The sequence below is a fragment of the Syngnathus floridae genome, chromosome 1 (genome assembly GCF_059516105.1).
Source record: "Syngnathus floridae isolate MCC-2025c chromosome 1, RoL_Sflo_1.0, whole genome shotgun sequence".
NCBI classification, from domain to species: Eukaryota; Metazoa; Chordata; class Actinopteri; order Syngnathiformes; family Syngnathidae; genus Syngnathus; species Syngnathus floridae.
The window spans coordinates 16,065,287-16,085,562 of NC_142413.1; the positions used below are offsets into that span (position 1 = coordinate 16,065,287).

Sequence of the window (20,276 nt, forward strand, 5' to 3'; positions counted from 1 at the left end):
CGATCTATCCATCGACCTATCTAGCTCTCTATCTAGCTCTCTATCTAGTATCTCTCTAGTATCTCTATCTATCCATCTATCCATCAATCCATCAATCCATCAATCCATCAATCTAGCTCTCTATCTAGCTAGTATCTCTCTAGTATCTCTCTAGTATCTCGCTATCTCTCTATCTATCTACATACAAACATATATATATCTCTACATGCATGCATGGATGCATGCATACATACATACATACATACACACACATACACACACACACACACACACACACACACACACACACACAAACACACACACACACGCACGAGTGGATAATTACCCCTGGAACAGTACGGCCCGATGAATCCAGGGAAGCAATGACAGGAGCCCGCCATGCACTCGCCGTTCCCGTAGCAGTTGTGTGCGCATTCTGTGACAGACTCTGCGGGAAGTCAAACTATTAATAACGCATCACGCTGCTGTCACCCTGCCGCAAATCTGGGGGAGATGGCTTTTAAAGTAACTTTTTGACAAGTGCACATTTCACCACAAGACAGTGCCCTATCCACTCCCGCACCACCAAGGATCCCTTACTTGTGTAAGGCAAAGGCAAAGCGTATCCATTCCACTAAAGTTTAAGCCTCCGTAACGTGTCTGCTTGCATCCGTCAAATAAAAGTCACAAAAAGCATTTTAAATTAAAGCAAATAATTCAATTTCCTTCACATGTATTGCCCCTGTCTTTCCTGATGTTTTTTTCCCCCAGCGTCTTTAACTTTTTTTTATCCTCCTATCGCGCGGCCCAACGCCCTGATGATCAAGCCGACTGGAGCAATCTCCCGAGTGTTTTAAGTCCTCTCCGACTTGAAGTTAATCTGACACATCCTACAGGGTAAGAACCAGTGCTCGCTCGACAGACTCCCAAAAGGCCGTCGTTTTGATAAGTGTGAAGAGGGCAAACTTTTTCATTTTTTTCGGGCGTTATTACTTTGGATTGTGTTGGATGTTCCAATTGTACTGGATGTTGCTTTTAGCTGGAGGTGGACCCCGGCAATTTACGCCAGGCTTGTCGATACCTTCATATTTGGGAGGGCTCAATCGATTAAAGTCTTCTCCCTGAAAAATATACAGGAAAAAAATTGTCCAGCCTTTTTCTCAAGCCTACAAGTTGTTTGACTGGAAGAATCAATGCTCATTCATGGCTTTTATTACAGCACGGCAGACAACGATCAGCGATTCTCCAAAGAACAACACTCGTCTGCCTGCAAGGCTGTGGAAAAGTCTGAAGGATCGACTTGTTTGTGAGGTGTGTTGAATTTTTCTCCTCCCAGTCTTAATCCAGTTGCATTGAGTTTTGTCACGCTGAAGAAGCTGGCTGTAGCTGTGTTTAGTTGACACTAGGAGTAGACAGGGATGAGTTTGTTCTTGTTTGTTGAAAATTTAATGGACGGACAAACAGGAAACCAAGAACGTAACACTTGGATAATATATGGGCATGGACACCTGATGTGATTTTAGTCAGAGAAGGTTAAAGGGTGAGTTTTCAGTTTAAAAATAGAAAAACACAGTTTCTTTCTCAATTAGTTAAAACTGTCAGTGTGAAAGTAAGAGCAGTACATTAGTAAAATCATCTGTCATTCTGACCCCATCTTGTTCTTCTAATTTAGGAACCACCATGCCAAGGGAAAACGACCAATCAGGTGTGACCGACGGCGTGTCATCTGTTTACTGTGCACTTCTAGGCACTCCCAGTGCAATTTTGTGCATTACTTATGCCAGGATGTAATATGTATGGAGTGTGGTAATTCCATTGGCTGCATCGACAAATCGTGATGTAGACAAATCTTTGAATAGCCCTTGGAGAGATATACAGTTCACTTGTAAAGGCTATCAGCTTAAGGTTCATTCAGAAGTTTCATGCTGAAGACTTCATCTAACATTTTGTGAGTGTATGGTCTATTGTTTTTGTCTACATTTGGATATGCTTTTAATGCTGTTATAAACCACTTGAAAGAAGAACCCAGTAGTGTGTCATTTAAACCACGTTTAAGGATTAATATGAAATCCAGCCTCTGACCCTCTGATACATAGTAACAAGTTTCCAAAACACAGACAGCCGATGTGGCATTTTCAGTTCAAAACAGTCGTACCCTGGATGATGGTGTTGTAGGACACTGTCTCTATGCTGCGTCCGTCATTGTAGAATGCCAGGTGCCACACCCCAGTGTCCAAGTACTGGATAAATCCCGCCTGGTGTACCACCACTTGGTGGTCCAGGCGGGCTCCCCTCTCTGGCTCACTCGGGGCACGATGTTCATTGGCAATAAGACGGCTGCCATCCAGAAGCTCTACAAAGTCGTACTGTGGAAAAAAACACAACAAATTCCAGCGTCATTAGTAAAATGCTCAGGAACAAGTTATTGAGTAGTCAACTACACGTGTATTATTCGGAAGTCATACATGCCTTTAATCACAAAAGACATCTATATTTTTATGTGTTTTCAGACTTCACACATTCAATTCCAAGTACACTTTAAGTAAATTGTTTTCCTTTTTCAAAATTTAGGGCTAAAAAGGATCTAAAATGGCTGATACTATACCAAAAATAAACTTAATATTCCTCACATAAACCTGATATGGGGCAGCATGGTGGAGCACTGGTTACCACATCAGCCTCACAGTTCAGAGGGTGCGGCTTTGATTCCACCACAGGTCCTCCCTGTGTGGAGTTTGAATTTACTCCTCGTGCCTGCGTGGGTTTTCTCGGGGCCCTCCGGTTCTTCCGGTTTCCTCCCACATCCCAAAAACATGCTTGGTAGGCCAATTGAGCACTCCAAATTGCCAATAGGTGTGAGTGTGAGTGCGAATGGTTGTTCGTCTCTGTGTGCCCTGTGATTGGCTGGCAACCAGTTCAGGGTGTCCTCCACCTATTGCCTGATGACAGCTGGGATAGGCTCCAGCACGCCCACGCCCCCCGTGGGGACAAGTGGTACAGATAATGGATGAACAAATAACCTGATATGCAACAGGGTTGACATGCCAAACATGGGTGACAGATGCAGATGATTGTTTTGACTACACAAGTGTATGATTGTTATGCCACACTTTAACGTTAAAATAAATCACATAACCTTCATGTGCCACATATAGCGTGAACATGCCATACATAACCAGATGTATGATGGGTTTAATATGCCCTAGTTAACATTAATATCCAATACATAGCCTCACCATGCCATATACAGTCTGTATAGCACACATAACTTTAATATGCCTCACATTACTTTCACATGCAAGACGTAACTTCAAAATGCAATACATTGCGATACATTGATTTGACTGTGCACATGTATGATTTTTAGGACACGCGTGGCCTTAATTGTCCTCACATAATCTGAGCATGCCATAACATGACATACATTTATACTGTATACCCAGTTATTGTAGTATAATTCTTGTGGCTTCATTTGAGACTGTTTAAATTGCTGTCTTCATGTGCCAGTTATGTCTCACTTTGGCACGAAGATCTAACGATAGCTGACTTTCATTTTATTTTTTTTGCTTTATTCCACCATTAAAGAGAACGAATGACAAATACAATAGATGATTCGCCTCTTGCAGGAATATCAATGCATTTAGTTTCTCATATTGAGATTTGTACGTGGAAATCCAATGTTTAAGTAGAATGTTGATTTTACCGCCAGTGGGTGTTAGAAGAGAGTTGCTGCACTAAAGAGGAAAAAAAAAATCACTCTCTCTATTGGTTTTGGCACGTAATTATATTCATTTTATTTGCATATAATTCAAAGCATAATTTAGTTATACACCTGATGGAGAAAATTTGCAGATGGCTAACAAAGTTTGCATTTCTTTTACATTATGTAAATAATCCAAGCAACCCAGTAGATGCTGAGCAGTTAATACTATCAAAAATGAATCAATTGAATTTATTGATGGTAATTATACGACATTTGAAAAAAGGGAGAGTAGAAATATACCATTGATAATTTCTTCATTAAGACAGCAAAGCAGGGGTCTAAATGTACTTTCTCCTCCCGCAAACAAACATTGACTTACAAGACAAACAAGGCGTGATTCCCGCCTGGCAAAATAATTGAAGAGGTGCATCCGCTCTCACAGCACCCGCTGAACAGCTGGACCTCATTTGGACCTCAACTGTGCAGCACAGAAGAAAACAACCCGTCCCTCAGACAAGCTAATGGGTACAGCGAAACACAGCAGATGCAGGAAAGAGGATTCCCCGGTTTAAGACATTGCAAGCTACAAGCTGACAAACCGGGCCTCTGGTGTAGACTTGTGTTTGGAATGGGGAACAAGGGGATGCATACAAATTGTCACAGAGTTTTTTTAAGGGAGCTCAGATTGCACTATAACAAGGTAAGCAACAATAGCAGAGAAAACAAAATTTAAGGCTGACTTAAGGCACTCGCATGCTCCTGCTGAAGACGTCTCGATGCCAGATGGTAAACGGCTGGAACAGACACTTTTGCCAAGTGAGGTGTACGTTCATTGGGTTGAGCTGACTAATAGACAAATTACTCTAGGGCTACATTTCAAACCTGAAAACAAAACATTTGCTTTCAACTAGGAAAGTTCAGAATATGGTGGAAATGAATCCTCGAAGTCCACTAAAAAGGAAACCAATTTCTGACAGCAGTATTAACTATGTACAACAAGAGGAATGATCCTAACTATGTTCTGTTGTATAAAAATCATACAATTTATATTCCCAAGACTGGCCAATGGGCAAAAAATGAAGACAATTCAGAGACTAGGGGAAGGAAGGGAGTCAGAAAAGCTGATCAATGTGGTTGATTTAGAAAATGCAAGGCAATCATGGCGATACATGGAGTTAAGCCAGACAGTCCCAAAACTCCACTGGAACTAATACATGTGAAAAAGAAAAAAGGCAATGGTATCGTCATATTTGAATGGGTGAAGTTCAGACCATTGCAGACCACTGCTCAAAAAAATCGAGGTGGTTAGCCAAATTTCAATCCTAAACCTAACCTAAAAGCACACCAGTACGCCAACCCTAACCACATAAATTAACGTGTAATTCATGTAAATTCTTGCCGAACCCCGACACGACTAACTCTCACTCTTACTCCCGAGTCCCAATCGTAGTACAACACAACCGAAACGCCAACCATAACCATAACTCTATCCCTGATCTAAATGCACCTAACCCCATTACCTTAACACCAGGGTCATATTTATTCATTTCGGGATCAAGGTAAACGCAGCAACGTGTATATTGGTGTAATGTAATTTTTTTAAACTCTGCTTATCATTAACCAAAATTTGTGATTTTGAGAAAATTCACTCATTTTCTGAGATTTGTGATGTTCTTAAAGTCATTCTTGAGGATTATCTAACACTGTCATCATTTCAAGGCTGCCGCTGTAATTACAAGAAACAATTTCCAACATTTCATTGAGCATTCGGACCACTTTGATAACCACATCTTCGTGATGTTAAGTGTTCTGTCAGTCTCCGCATCCTCTCGGCTGCTTCTTCCTCATTTGACACTGACTGGCTTTTGTTGCCCATTACGTACATGAGGTGTCATGGTGAAAATGTTTGAAACCTTATGTCTGTAAAGGATGTTTGTTTTCCACTTGCTTTTTTTCCACTTCACTGGAAAAATCGCTCCCTCCTTTTTCTCACAGTGCCAAACATGTTTATTTTGTTAATACTAAGCGCTTCCTGATTCACTTTGATAGTCCACTGGATGGAAAGAGGGAGTGGAACACAATCATGATTGACGAAGCAATTGTGATGTATTTCCAAAGTGTTCACAACAAAGTAACCCAATGCTGTATCATGACTATTATTTTTTAAGAAGTGCTATTCCAACAGCCTTAGAACTATGGAACCACCATCGAACAACCTGTTTCAAAAATGCTGCTTTGTCTCCCGGTGGCAAATATTGTATATGGGTTGAAATGAAAGAAAAGGTGATAAGAAAAATACCTTAAAACAGGATTTATTACCCGGGAATGTGACAAGGACTTCAGCATCCATTTTTTGGCGGACTTTCGTACCACTCAGGTAAAGTCGACCCTCTGATTGCAGCGGGGCGCAAAAAGGAGCCTTGGTGGATGTTATTAACCCGGCGGAAGTTGGCCTCTTTGTGCTGGGGGGAAGCAATAATACAGTCCCATCCCACATAGCTCAGAACCTTCCAGTCGACTGCATCAGTCTCGATAAGGTTGCTTGAACCTTTTCTAAGCCCATCTAGGACCAACAATAGTGGTGACATTAGGTGTAGGGAGTCAGAGGACAAACACAGCCTTTAGATTGAGTGACCTGCTACAAATTCTCCAGGAAAAGAGCCTAACAAAAGTCCAATTCCCCCCACCCCTCGAGTTTATTTTCTTTGTACAGCCGCAGACAGAGACTCAATAGCAGGAGGAGAAGGTCTACATTTGACAAGAGGCGTAAAAGCTGTTACTCGTAAATGTTGTCTCCCCTTTGCTGGCTGTGAATGGGACGCTCAATATCGCCGGCCGGGCTCTTTCATGCTCAGTTGAGTAAATGCATTGATCTGCGGCTGAATGCAGCTCCGAGGTGGCTGCGATTGACGCGACGTACGGCATCGGCACAAAAGGGGTCGTCTTGTTAATTACTCCTCTTTGATTTTTTAGTTTATTTCTTTCTCTTTTTTTCTCTACAACCTCAAAAATGCAGTCCAATTCACCAGTGTCCTCCGACTGCACTGGAATGAAACCTCACTCTTATCCCTTATCCTGTATCACCCAAACTTGTTTAGTTTGTAATTAGCTCTTTTCTTTTTTATTCTGTTGTGAGTTCCCCGTCTCGCCTCAAACCCAAAACCATAATAATAACCCTAACCATTTAAGCCTAACATAACATTCCAGGTGATCAAATCCCTAACCCTGTTTACTTGCTAATTACCTCCCTTTACGCTCTTATTGTGTTGAGCTGTTTGCTTCGTTGCTCCCCTAATCCGTATCCTTACAACTAACTTAGGTGTTGCCTTAAATTCTCCCTTTTCCTCGTTTATATCGTTAAACTTCGCATCTCATTGTTCACCCTAACAACCTAATAATTGTTTTCCAAACCCCTATCTCAAATCCTTAAATTTTCTTAGTAACTACCAGGCTACCACCTTAGAATTTGTTGAGCTTTCCTCCTCTATCACCTTAAAAATGCAATTCATCTCGCCAGCGTGACCAACAGAGCTTGTCTCCTGTGCACTAAAGTGAAGTGCTTCTTCACTAGAACGGAATGTCAACAAGGTGAGGTTGGGAGCTTTTTTTCACGGGCAGCTGGTGTCTGAGTGCTTAATTTCGTCCATGATGTCACCAGATGCCGGAAATTTACCAATGTTGTTCAAGTGACACTTCGGAACATTTTGCAAACACGTGTTGAAAAATGGCCGACACATAAGGGACAATGAAAGATGTATGTACTCAAGGTAGATCAGAAACCGAGACGTTAAACCTGACCAAAAATCTATTTATTCAGTCGAAATTTATTTTTCTTCAAATCTGTGTGTGGATAATGACAGTTTGGGTCGGGTTAGTTTTCTGTCCAATCAACAGATATTCTTGACACAAGATACATTGATTTAAAATTCTAAAATTACCGTAACGCTCCCACCCTAACTGTGCCTTGAATAACCTGAGTTTTAGCCATACATCTCACTTCAACCACTGACCTAACACTTTAAACCCAATGTCCTAATAACTAAACTTAACCCGCTAAGCCCTGAACTGAAGCACCTATGACTAACTCTTAACCTCCTAACCATCAAACATTTAAATCGAAATCGCTCACTCTTGTCGCTCGGAAATGCGCCTAAATTGAGCATTTTTCAAATTGGCATTTGCGTCACAGAGTTGCACAGCATCAGCCCATGCACAATTAGTTCACGCCACACTGTGTGTGTGTAAGTGCAGTGTTGAAGAGCCTGTACCCGCTGAACTGCAATTTTGATGCCATGGTTGTAATTAACTGATTAGTAGCCCATAAGCCAACCCCTAACCCATTTACACCATAAACATACTGTAACAAAGCAAAAGCTGAAGTCCTCACCTGTGTGTGAGACGGTGCAAGACCCTTGCGCCCATATACACCTATCAGGGCATTCTTCTGCACAGAAATGTTGAATTTGAGAAAGTGTGGCTTATCCAAGCTGAGCTGGGAACGCCAGAACACTCCTGGTGGAACGCTTTGGCCCACACTCTTTCCTACGTCCACAGGTCCCGTGTCCACAGAGTTGTTCTCCTGGTGGAGAACATTCGTCCTTCCTGGGTGACAGAAACAGAATAGTTGTTATTGTTACTTTTGTAAAGATTCAGAGAACATGCAATTTCTAGTCTAAATTAGCAGTATCAGCTCAATTGTTGTGTGAAGTAGTGGGTGAAGGGTGGTCTTATAAGCGACCTGTACCTTTCCAAGCCTCAGCGTAAGGGTTATCCAGATTGGTTGACTCATTGACTACTACTCCACAATCACGTTCAGAAGACTATATTGACAAGCTTTTAGCTTGAGGGGGAGGCAGACCTGGTTACAGCAACTGATAAATATGCTGTATGAAATTAGTCTATCTCTAAAGACATGTTTTTGTTGGTTTTGTATTTATTGAATTTGGATTTGTTTAATGTTTTTTGTCACGTTTTCTCTGTGTCCTATGTCTTGTCTTTCTCATTAAGTTTTTGTTTCCACATTCCATCTGTTCTGATCAGCTTGAGCTACCAACTTGTAACTACCAATCAGTTAAGCCTTTGGTGTCTTGTCCAGGTGACCTTGTTGATCATGTCTGTTGCTCAACAGCCAAAGGTTCCCTCCTGTTCTTGCTCCTCAGCAGTTGCTGGCCTGAGTTTCTGCACCGTTGCAACTCAAGGCCCCAGTTCGTGCACAATGACAATGTAAAGTCTCAGTTCCCGTGCAGTGGCAAATTACAGCCCTAGTTACTGTCGCACAAAAACTCAAGGTCACAGTTTTTCAGCACCGTGGTAACTTAAGGCCACATTTCCTGTACCACGCCAGTTATCCCCTGTTCCAGCTGGTCACGCTGTGCAATTGCAGTTTGACCCTGTGTATGTTGCAGCTGGGTTGCCTGGACCACCGTGCGGGTTGCCTGGCCATGTCATGACTGGCCGGAAAGATTGCCTATGCCAGACGCCTGGCCACGCCATGACTGAGTGTTCAAGATTCCCACACCGGTCGGCATTCACATAAAGAATTCCCTGCTTTTTCTCTGGTGTCACATATTCTGCACACATTACTGGATCATGTATGGCCCCTGTAATGCCCCCGGGGCCGGCATCACTACTGTCCTACTAAATATCCCGTGGAAAACCTTTGCGCTTGTCGTCCCTTACGTCCATCAGACAAGCCTCGATAAGTAGAACCTGATTCAAATTGTCTTCTGTTTCTGAATGTACAGATTTGGTAAGTAAGGGAGAATTAGTAAGTGGGGGACAGGTTGGATAAGGATTTTGAACAGTTGTTGTTTGTTGTTTTTATTTTGAAGGTCTGAGTTTAGCTACCGGATAAAAGATGTTTAATGTAATGATGCCCCCAGTGTTGGCAAGCAGACCTGCAGTGCCATTATTGCCTGCAGTTGTAAGTGAAATATATCAAAGAGGAAGGACAGCATCGAATTATTTTACTGCACATGAAGAGTTCTGTGATTACTTGAAAACACTACAAATTCCCATCACGCATAAAGATTTCCTGAGGCAGGTCCAAAACAAGGACAGATATCCCCATTTGACCAAGTTGTGCAAACATTACCTGTCTATCTCGATGGTAAGCACACCAAGCGAGAGGATTTTTTTTTTTTCTGGAAATACCATCACGCGACAGTGAGTGAACCTTCATCCAGCTAATGTCAACGCTCTTGTGTTTTGAGGTTTATGTTTTGTCTAAATCCAGTGTATGAGCTGTATGAGCTGTTAGCTTTTTGTGAATATAGATTATTGCAAAGCATCCCTTTCTATTTTAACTTCTTTTAAATTACAGTACTGTACTGAAATGGTATCAGTGCCGTCATCACAACCACTTTAAGTCGTCATGTCTCAAGTCTTTCAACAAAGTGTCAACTCGTGCAACCCCTAATTCAGTACCAAAACAGTTTCTGAGAATTGTGGAGGTTGCTGTTTATATATTCCCAAGGATTTAAGAGTCTACAGAGAGAATAACTTGCTCACTGCTTGCTCGCCAAAATAGTGGCACAGTATGCCGTCTTGTAAATTTCCTGCACATTATTACAGATAATCTTTTGTTATGAAGAGAAGGCTTCTTAAATAATGATTAACATTAAAGTAGTTTTGGTCACTCACCAATGTCTTGTGAATTCTTGTTTATGTAACAGGAAGCTCTATTCATTTTACTTTAATATTTCATTTTTTTCTTTTAGACATAGATGTACAGTCGTTCCGCATTTTTGTGTGCCCATATTTATGCCTTGACGCCGTGCCACTTCTTTGCTCTGCTCAGTCTGCCTCTTTTCTTGCTGTTTCCCAGCATTCCCCACAAACTGTCTTGTTATTCTAAGTAGACACTGAAGTATGGATGTCCTATAATGGCGTGTGTGTTCTCCAAGCAGATACACTTGCCACATATCACCATCATAGTCCCATTTCATTTAGTTTTAGATGGCACTTTCACTTAACAATTGTAATATACTGTTTACATTGGAGAGAATATTTAGCATACCGTACTGTCGCTGTCTATGGGTCAGAGTTTGTGTGTGTGCGTATGTATTTGGACTGTGTGTTTGCACCCAGACACGACTTGTGTTGCTTCAGTGTTTGCATTTAAAGGCCATTGGCTGTCACTTTAACTCTAGTCAGAGGCGAGACTGGGAGCCAAGTGTAACCTCTCGGGAGAATAACGGGCGGCTATTGATCGCCTTTTAAAGAGCCCACAAGCTTCCCCGTGTCATATTCATTAGCGCTTATGAGGATTTAAACATAGACGGGGTTCAACAAGCCAGTGTTATGCATTGTTTTGCACGTTCCAATGCTGTACTGATGTTAGCTTTTTTTTTTTTTTTTGGGAGACATTAAGTGTTAAAGGTGAAGCAAAATGGCCACCTACTTGCTGATGAATATAGAATGTTACCACATTGTAGTTAGCCGATGTCAGATGTGATAATATTCATCAGTATATGTTGTTATCTTGTTTGTTTTTCAAAGTTATAAGGTTATAAGTTATAAGGTTGAGGACGTTTCCATAAATGCATGCACACCTCTGATGTCTTTTTTAAAATCAAACAATATATAAGCCATTTGGTTTTAATGTTGTAAGATGAATTTAAACTATGGGTGGAGGCCATTAGACATTTTAGGAAAATGCTCGAGCGGCGGTGCATTTTCGAGGCGTTTGAACAGGGTGACGACCGAGTCCAAGTTGGCCACTGTCCCATCTCCCTGTTGGTTAGGAATATAGTCCCAGGTTTAAACTGGCATTGTCTTGACATTCTAGTTTGTGCTAGATTTACGGTTTTAACTTTTAATAGAAGTGCTTTAGGAGGGTTCCAATATATATATTTTTTTTACTACTCTCATGCTCGATCATGCGATCATGTGATCATGTAACCTCATGTAGATGCCACAGAGCATAATGAGAAAGTAATTACTTATCATTTCGGTAAAAGTGGAACATTATTATTAAGGGCGATAGCTCACATTAAAACATATATGCATAAAAGAAAAGAAAAATGACTTTTCCTCACCGTCTGCGGCAAGGGATGTGACGGCGCTAGACAGTGTGGGGCCGGCCTTTCCGACTCCGCCATTTTCAAATGCTGGCTGGCTGTCCAACTCCTGCAGCTGCCAATTGAGGCCAAAAAGGTGCATGCCTGCAAAGTACACAGAAAAACTGCTTAGGCATAAATAAGCAAATTTGCCCACAAAAATATAAAGCAGACAAATAAGGCACCTGTGGAGGCAGGTGTGGAAAGTAAAAAAATATACAAATACTTTAAGTACTTGATTTTTTTTTGTTATCTATACTTCACTTGATTATATTTATTTTTCGGAAGACCTTTTCCCTTCCTAAATTTGATAAGTTGTACTTTCTACTGCAATTAGGAGAAAAGGAGAGCGTGGCGATGAAGAGGTGAAAGTAGAGAGAGAAAAAGTTGACTTTGATTAAGATCCTGGAGTTGTATAAGGTGAAAAAAAAACAATTCAGACACATGGAAGAACAAGCTGCATGACAATTGTAGCCATTATGTGACAATATATTTTTTTTCAAAACGTCTGTCGCTGTGGTCATTAGTCTTGCTTTCCACCTTCAGTCACTCAACACTTTTGTCATGTTTTTCTCTCTGTCTACACTCTCTTGATAATTTGTACCTTCTACTACAATTAGGTGAAAAGCAGAGCGTGGTGGTGAAGAGGTGAAAGTAGAGAGAAATCGTTTACTTTGATTAAGATCCTGGAGTTGTATAAGGTGGAAAAAAAACAATTCAACAACAATTGTAGCCATTATGTGACTATTACTGTTTTTCAAAACGTCCGTCGCTGTGGTCAGTCTTGCTTTCCACCTTCAGTCACTCAACACTTCTGTCAAGATTCTCTCTGTCTACCCTGTCGCTGTATACTCTGTCTCGCCATCTTAACACAACCCGCTGAGACAGACGGTCACCCCACAGAGCATGGGTTCTGTTTACGTTTCTTTTATGCGAGAGTTTTTTTTTTTTCTCCTTGCCTCTGTTGCCAAGTGCTTGCTATTTGGGGTTTAGTTGGTGTTTTCTAATATATGAGGAGTGTTGTTGTTGACCTGTCAATGTGTAAAGGGCCTTCAGATATTTTTTGTTGTGGAACTGTTTCAGCATAGATACAATTGACTTGACAAGGCATGAAACAGAGAGCATTCATGGCGTTGACAACAGATTGGGTGAGGCAAGATGATTTTGACTGTATAAAAATTGTGGTGAATGTGGCGTAGCTCATGTCGGCCTAAAAACATAATTTTCTGGTAGAAAGGTACAATTTTACAGTTGTTATGCATTATTTTTTGTTTATCTACTTACAATTTTGTCATTGATACAATAAGTTCTTTTGGTAAAGAGCATAAAAGCTTGAGTCAACACTATCTCATGCTCGCTGAAAAATACTCTTTTTTGTTTTATTTTCATTGTGGCAATTTATCTAAACAGATATTGTAGTTGACAAAAAATTATTTCTACTTTTGTACTTAGCACATTTCAGCATGTGTACTTTATGTCAGAACTTTACCAGTGCCATGTTTAACACAAGAATCTGTACTTGCACTTACATACAGAGTATGAGTATTTTTTCCCCGAGAGAATGGAGGCAGAACAACTCTTTGGAAAGCTGGTAATTGATTTCACATTGTTTGTACGTACATGTTTTTGCAGCGAGGCGACACTGATAGCGGTCGTTTCAATCAAGGCGTGCAGGAGCCCTGTTGCTTTAGCACGTCTCCTCGCTGTTGGCATGGCAGTGCCGGCAAATTAACACAGCGATGGTTTTACCAGAGACCGAGGCACCAACAGTGAGGATTTTAATGTTTCCTTTTAAATAAAACATTTGGTTTGGAATTATTTCCATACCTGTAGTTAACCTTTTCTGGTTCCAATTGGGTGATGGGTTTGTAAACGATATGAGTGTTCTAAGTGTGTCAAAATGTATCAAAGCCACGGGATGTCACTTTCTTCTTGCATCAGGGACACAATGTAACAATGTAAACAGGAGGCATATTTGCAATCAGTAATAATCAAATAAAGTTTGCAATAGATAGTATGTTTCAGACTGGAGCAGCCATTTACAATTATTTAGATCATCAATTGATTGGTGGATTATTGTCGATTAATCAATGAATCGGATAAAAATATTTTGATTTCCATCCCTTTAATCAAAAGCATGAAGTTATTTCAAATTGCTGTCATTTTCAGTAGTGTGGCATCACCATCTCCAGGCCCGGTTTGCCAGTGATAGTCATCGTGAAGGGGACAGCCTAAAGTCCTCAATTCCCTATCTGTCAGTGCAGCATAGATGCTAGTCCTCATTGAGAAAGTGATCTCAGTTTTTAAAGAAAGCTGGAAAGATAATGGTGGCGGAGTTCTGTGTTACATAACAAAAACACAGACTAGCTTTCATGTCCCTCTATTGCCCTTGCACCATCTACGTCCCTTCTTTTGAGAGAGAGAGAGAGAGAGAGAGAGAGAGAGAGAGAGAGAGAGAGAGAGATAGAGAGAGAGAGAGCAATCTCCTCCATCAAAGAGAACGAGCAGAGGAGAAAATGCTGATCATCATGATTCTCTGGCCATTTAATGTGCAGGAAGATTGTTTTTTTTTTTTTTTTTCCTTTTCTGTCCAGAGCTTCTGTAGCTGGATATTGACTTGCAGTGAACAACTTGAGAGGTTCACGGTGGCTGGAGAGGATATCAAATGTAGGCTGCATTAGACAAGAGAGTGAAATTGCTACAGGAAGTCTATCAGTCACTGCTTTGTTTAGGAATGTTGTATATGAATCACTGTCACAATACGTGCAAGTAGACTAAAAGAGTCGTAAGGGCTGGTTCACATTGTCGGTCTTAATGATCACTTCGGATCCAAAAAACATAAAACCACAGCAACCCAAATCACACCAGAATTAAATATGCAACTCACTTCTCCTGTTTCCACCAGAATTGTTTGTCAGGAGCTCCACAGGGTAAATATACGCGGCCGGGCTGTTAGAGCCAAACCTTTGTGCCAATGTCAAACGTCGGTTTCAATGGTGCAAGGAGCGCCAATCTTGGGCTGTGGACAATGTGAAATATGTATTGTTCTCTGATGAGTCCACCTTTACTGTTTTCCCCACATCCAGGAGAGTTACGGTGTGGCGAAGCCCCAAAGAAGCGTACCACCCAAACTCTTGCATGCCCAGAGTGAAGCATGGGGGTGTATCAGTGATGGTTTGGGCTGCCATAGCATGGCATTCGTGAATTCAAGCGAGTTTATGTTGCTACTTCTGGACACATTATTCTGCTACTGTTCTTGCTGATGTTGACAGCATCCATCCAATTCATGATGACAAGGCAGGTTGTATTTTAGTCTTGATGCCTCTTTAAACTGGCGAGTATTTTGAAAATGTGCTTCAGTTCTACACCAAGTTGGGCCTACAGCTGGTTTTGCAAAGACAGATGCAGTTTCCTTTATATTTTATGGAACTTATCTGAAGAAAGTTTAACTTAGTGCACTCTATTTTGCTATACACCCCTGACAATTCTATCTATCTATCTATCTATCTATCTATCTATCTATCTATCTATCTATCTATCTATCTATCTATCTATCTATCTATCTATCTATCTATCTATCTATCTATCTATCTATCTATCTATCTATCTATCTATCTATCTATCTATCTATCTATTTCCATCCATCCATCCATCCATCCATCCATCCATCCATCCATCCATCCATCCATCCATCCATCCATCCATCCATCCATCCATCCATCCAATGTATTTTATTGATACATGCATAGTTTTTTACAGTATAAAGTTTCATGCTACAGACCATTGTTGCTGATGTTCACATTCACATATTTGTATATAGGAATGTATCCAAAAAACATTTTATCTGGTTGTCACATCTCAGGTCATGCAAATACGATCCTATTTTGACTTAGGTCAGTGCGCTGCATGTATCGTTATCCAATGTTTGTGCCAATTGGCTCTTAAATCAGATTCTTCCCCCTCGAGCACTTTCATTCCACCTGGGGGCCGTTCGCCACTTACCTCGTGAATATCACGTCATTTCCATAAATTATTCCGGCAACCTTGGCCAGTCGCAATGAATATTTATGGCCTGCCGCAAAAAATCCCTCATTCCTGCTTAAAGTTGACCTTTTATCTGTTATGTTAGGAGCGTGCCCCGAGGAAAATCTTTGCTCGTCATAAATTGAGAAAAAGGTTGGATTTGTACATCCGTTACATGTTAGTTTAAGCTCGGGGTTAAAACAGAAAATCATGTGAGGTTTTGAAAAAAATAATTGTGTAATGCTTCTTTATGTACTACAGTGAGTGAGGAGACAAATTAAAATATTCACATGTCAGACTTTGTGCAGATCACCATGATAATTGCTCATGATAGCAGAAGTAACGATGTGGCCCATCTGGAGTCGGCTTGTGCCAAAAGCAACTCTGTGCAGCCTGGACATACTCACAATTACGACAGGGATAGACGGGAAGTATCACTACCTTGGTCTTGGGCCCCGTGTCAGCCTCTGGCCAGCAACCCTTCACATCGACAACCAATGCCGTTGGTGTTTTTATTTACAGTATATTAACAATTCAGATCGATTAAACTGTCACTGTTGTACTTGTTTTCATCTTTTATTTCCTAAAACTCCAAACAAGTATTGATGATGCACTGAACTAAGAAATAAAAGATTTAAGCTTTTATGTCAGACTGGACAAGGTCTGCTTCTGGCATTATGTCCGATAAGTTAGTGTATAAGTGGCCGAAATGAGTATCCTCCACAGGGTGGCCAGACTCTCCCATAGAGACAGAGTGACAAACTCGGTCAGCCAGGAGAAACTCTGGTTTGAGCCGCTGCTCCTCTGCGTTGAGAGGAGCCAGATGAGGTGGTTTGGGCATCTGATTAGGATACTTCCTGGACGCCTCCCTGGTGTCCCACCAGAAGGAGGTCCAGGGGGTGACCAAGGACATGCTGGAGAGATTATTTTCTGTGTTTCATATCAAATGTACTCGTAAATTGCTGTATTAATTACCTTGGTACCTTCCTGACTTATAGCAATTTAAATCAGTGTACCGTTGGGTGGAAATGTATTATTAGGGATAACAACTCTGAAGTGACTCACGTCGTTGCTCAATGTGCGTTAAAGCCAAATAAAACACAAATAAGCATATCAATTGAATGGTAATGCCTCATAAACAGCAACAAGTGTTAGGCCAATAAATGCACTTTTAGCACAGATACAGATGTGGTACATTTACCACTTTCCCAGACAGGAAGCACGGCTGGAAGACAGCCAGTGCTCTTGCTGGGCCATGTGTCACCTGCTCACAAGGCCCCTGATACCTGACTGTAAAAGGTTTGTGACGAGTCAGTTTTGACAAAATAAAGGAGCTGAAAGATAAAGGGAGGACGTAAAAGAGGCAGGACATGCGTCACGTGGGACGGGGGTTCTCCATCCCTGCTTTAGCTATTGATGTAAGAACTTAAGTCTTTTGGGTTATTTTTAAGGAAAACAATTTGTTGTTGAACTTCCCCCGCACAAAAAGAGCTAATCTTTTAAAAAGATAAAGTGTCATTTTACTTTCTCAAAGAGAAGATAAATTAGTGTTGCTTTTACCCAAAAAGAGCAGGCTAATTATATGAAACCCTTCTCCCCAAAAATAGGGACAAACTATAGTTGCCCATTTCCTAAAAAATATTTTTAATGTGTTTTTCATAATCGAGCAGCCCTTGTAAAATCCATCATTAATTTTAGTGTACCAGACAGGGAAGGGCGCACGTCTTTAGTTTGGTGTTAGATTTGGCAATAATATTCAATCATTATTTTATGATGTGACAATTAAGGGAAGGTCTGCACCTTTCTGGGTGTTTAAATGGGCTATAGTACATCATTACTTTTACCGTGTGACAATTAAGAGAAAGTCCATGTGTTTAGTTTGGGCTATAGTTTTGTCAGTCATCGAAGAACAGGTAACATTTAAATAATAATGAAATAATTTTACCATGAGTCACCTAAGGAACTGTTTGGTGTTTGTGATAAGAATGGGTTAGGCGGTTAGGGAGGTGCTTGCATCAAAGCAGAAGGATATTTTGAGCAGAGGCAAAGTGAGACAGATTCATTTGAGTCGTATTAGGTTTCCAATTTCCAACAACAACCAGTAAAAAAAAGTGTACATATATAGATTAAGAGCGACGCCAGACACGCTCTCTAGAGGCAGCCTGTCTGTGGTGTTCCATTTCACAGAATGACACGTCTAAAGATTGTCTAATGCCACCGGGAGATAATAGAGTCATGCATTTCTCTCACTAAGACTGGAGGAAGGAAGGAGGCGTCGTCGTCTGCTGCTTCCATTTTCCATTTCATTTCAAATACGCTAATTACGACACGCTAATTATAGCCTTAAATCATGAGCATTCTTTGCATTGGTTTCAGTTTCTGAATAAAACACATTGGGACTGACTGGTTCCCTGACTTTACCTTTGTCGCTTTCCCCTGCTCCCCTGCAGGTGTCTCATTGACAGTGACAAACTATCAGAAGGAACACAAGCGACTTGTTCGTCTGGCAATGCTGGAAGGACAACTGGAGGTGAACGTTAGTAAAAACTTTGCCAGGACAGCAATCTACTACTCTATCTGTAGTTAACTAAAGATGAAGAGAGCTGATTATTTACAAAGTTAAACAAAAATATGGAGGTTATTTTACAATTACTGTGAAGCGGACTCGATTTCAAAACACATTCATTATCTCTCAGGTAGAAAAACTAATGTTTGTTTTGAACCGCTTGATACGCTGAGGGTCGCGGCCATGCTGGAGCCCATTCCAGCAGTCCTTGGGCGGTAAAGGGGTTGCCAGCCAATCACACAGCATTCGTAGACAAACAACCATCCACACTCAATCAATTGGCCTCCCATACATGTCTCCAAAAAAAAAAACACACAGGAAAAATCCACACAGAAGACCGAGGCCGGAATCGAACCCTGCACCTCTGAACTGTGCGGCGGCTGTACTAACCAGTGCACCAGCATGCCTTCGTACAATATTATTACTATATTAATATTATTTCTCAACGCACAGTATCAATGCACCAACATACTTAACACAATTATTCCGCATCAATAAACCAGCATAGGCCATAAGATAACGACACGTATTGATTCGCTAGGATACAGTATGTATCCAGCAGCGTCAAATATCAACATCCCAACTTGTATTGTTGGCTTTAGGATACAACAATGATATACTAGCATTCAACAACAATATCATTGTGTATGTGCATGTATGTGTACATTTAAATATGTAAACTCAAGTGCAATCACATTTGTAAATCAATGGCTTCTGGTTTTTGAAATGTAAATAAACCAATCTACTGTGACAAAACAACAAAATTGCAAAAACTGCATTACCCATCAAAGTGAAGTCTAACCGTAACTATAGTCTTGAAACAAATCTGAATAAGGAAAAACATTGCAATAAAATAATGCAAACTGGTTTAAATTTGAGAGTAGCTGAGATCTGTCATGTCAGAACAATACTCCTCACAAACATCCTCTGCCTCGCTGTGCTCAGTGTCACATTTTCTGTTATCTCTTCTCTTATTTTCTTCTCTTTTCTTTCTTACCGCTATTTTCTATTTTTCTTCTTCGTGCTACCGCTATTTTTATTTGTCTTCTTCGTGACAGGGGTTTGCTTTGGCCTGGGGAGTTAAGTTCAGCTTCCACTTTAATGATATCTGACGCCAACTGGTGTTGTGAATGAGTATAAAGTCTAGACCCCGAATGTAAGACGACCCCCACTTTTCCAGTCTTATTTCAATGCAAAAAACACGTCTTATATTCGGGCCAATACGGTATCTTATCTCTCGGGCTACAGTATTGATAAATCAGCATTAGGCAGCATTAGATATCAATACTGCATGGGTACGGTATCAATAAAGAACCTTTTGTATATTTTATATCATGACATTTCCCATTGTATAGTATTTAAGCATCTACCAACACTCTTTGATCCCTGCCATACACAGCAATTGAGCAAAAATCTACATTACAGAGAGTTAGTGATTTTTTTATATTTATATTAACAATAAGTAATAACTTCTTATTGCTGTAAGCAATGATTCTATCCGTGTGGCTTAGTGCGTGTGGGTGAGTGAGACAATAAAGATCATCGGGCTAATAGATGTTTTTTTTTTTTCTTTTTACAGTGCGACTGTGGGAGGAAGAACATGCAGACTGTGCATAGGCGGCTTCAGTCCTTTAATGGTAATTAAATGGCGGACAGGCTGCATTTATGTAGAGCATGGGTGGGCAAACTTGTTTTGCTCAAGGGGACACATTTGATTTTTAAAATGGACAGATGGGCCAGGTCATTTACATTCAGTAGAGACAAAATAAAAAAGTTAACATCCATATTATGCTATAATGTAATGTTATGTGTATGCATTTTTTAACTTAGTAGTAAAATAAATATTCACTCTTGTGCTTGTAATTTATTTAATTTGTATCCTAATTTTATTTAACTAACGTAATTCTCGGACTATAAACCGCACCAGATTATAAGCCGCACTTGC

At 40.6% G+C, this 20,276-nt stretch overlaps 1 protein-coding gene across 7 annotated transcripts in view; it reads right to left on the minus strand.

The window, feature by feature from the left end:
- Positions 1 to 20,276, minus strand: part of LOC148404303 (teneurin-3) — a 195,334-nt gene that overhangs the window by 68,267 nt on the left and 106,791 nt on the right. For all 7 annotated transcript variants that reach the window (XM_088378495.1, XM_088378486.1, XM_088378479.1 and 4 more), the window contains 4 exons: positions 11,722 to 11,847; positions 8,070 to 8,284; positions 2,135 to 2,345; positions 326 to 427 (listed from right to left, as the gene is read on the minus strand). In XM_088378495.1, the coding sequence (XP_088234621.1) occupies positions 326 to 427; positions 2,135 to 2,345; positions 8,070 to 8,284; positions 11,722 to 11,847 (654 nt within the window). The remainder of the gene's footprint in view (positions 1 to 325; positions 428 to 2,134; positions 2,346 to 8,069; positions 8,285 to 11,721; positions 11,848 to 20,276) is intronic.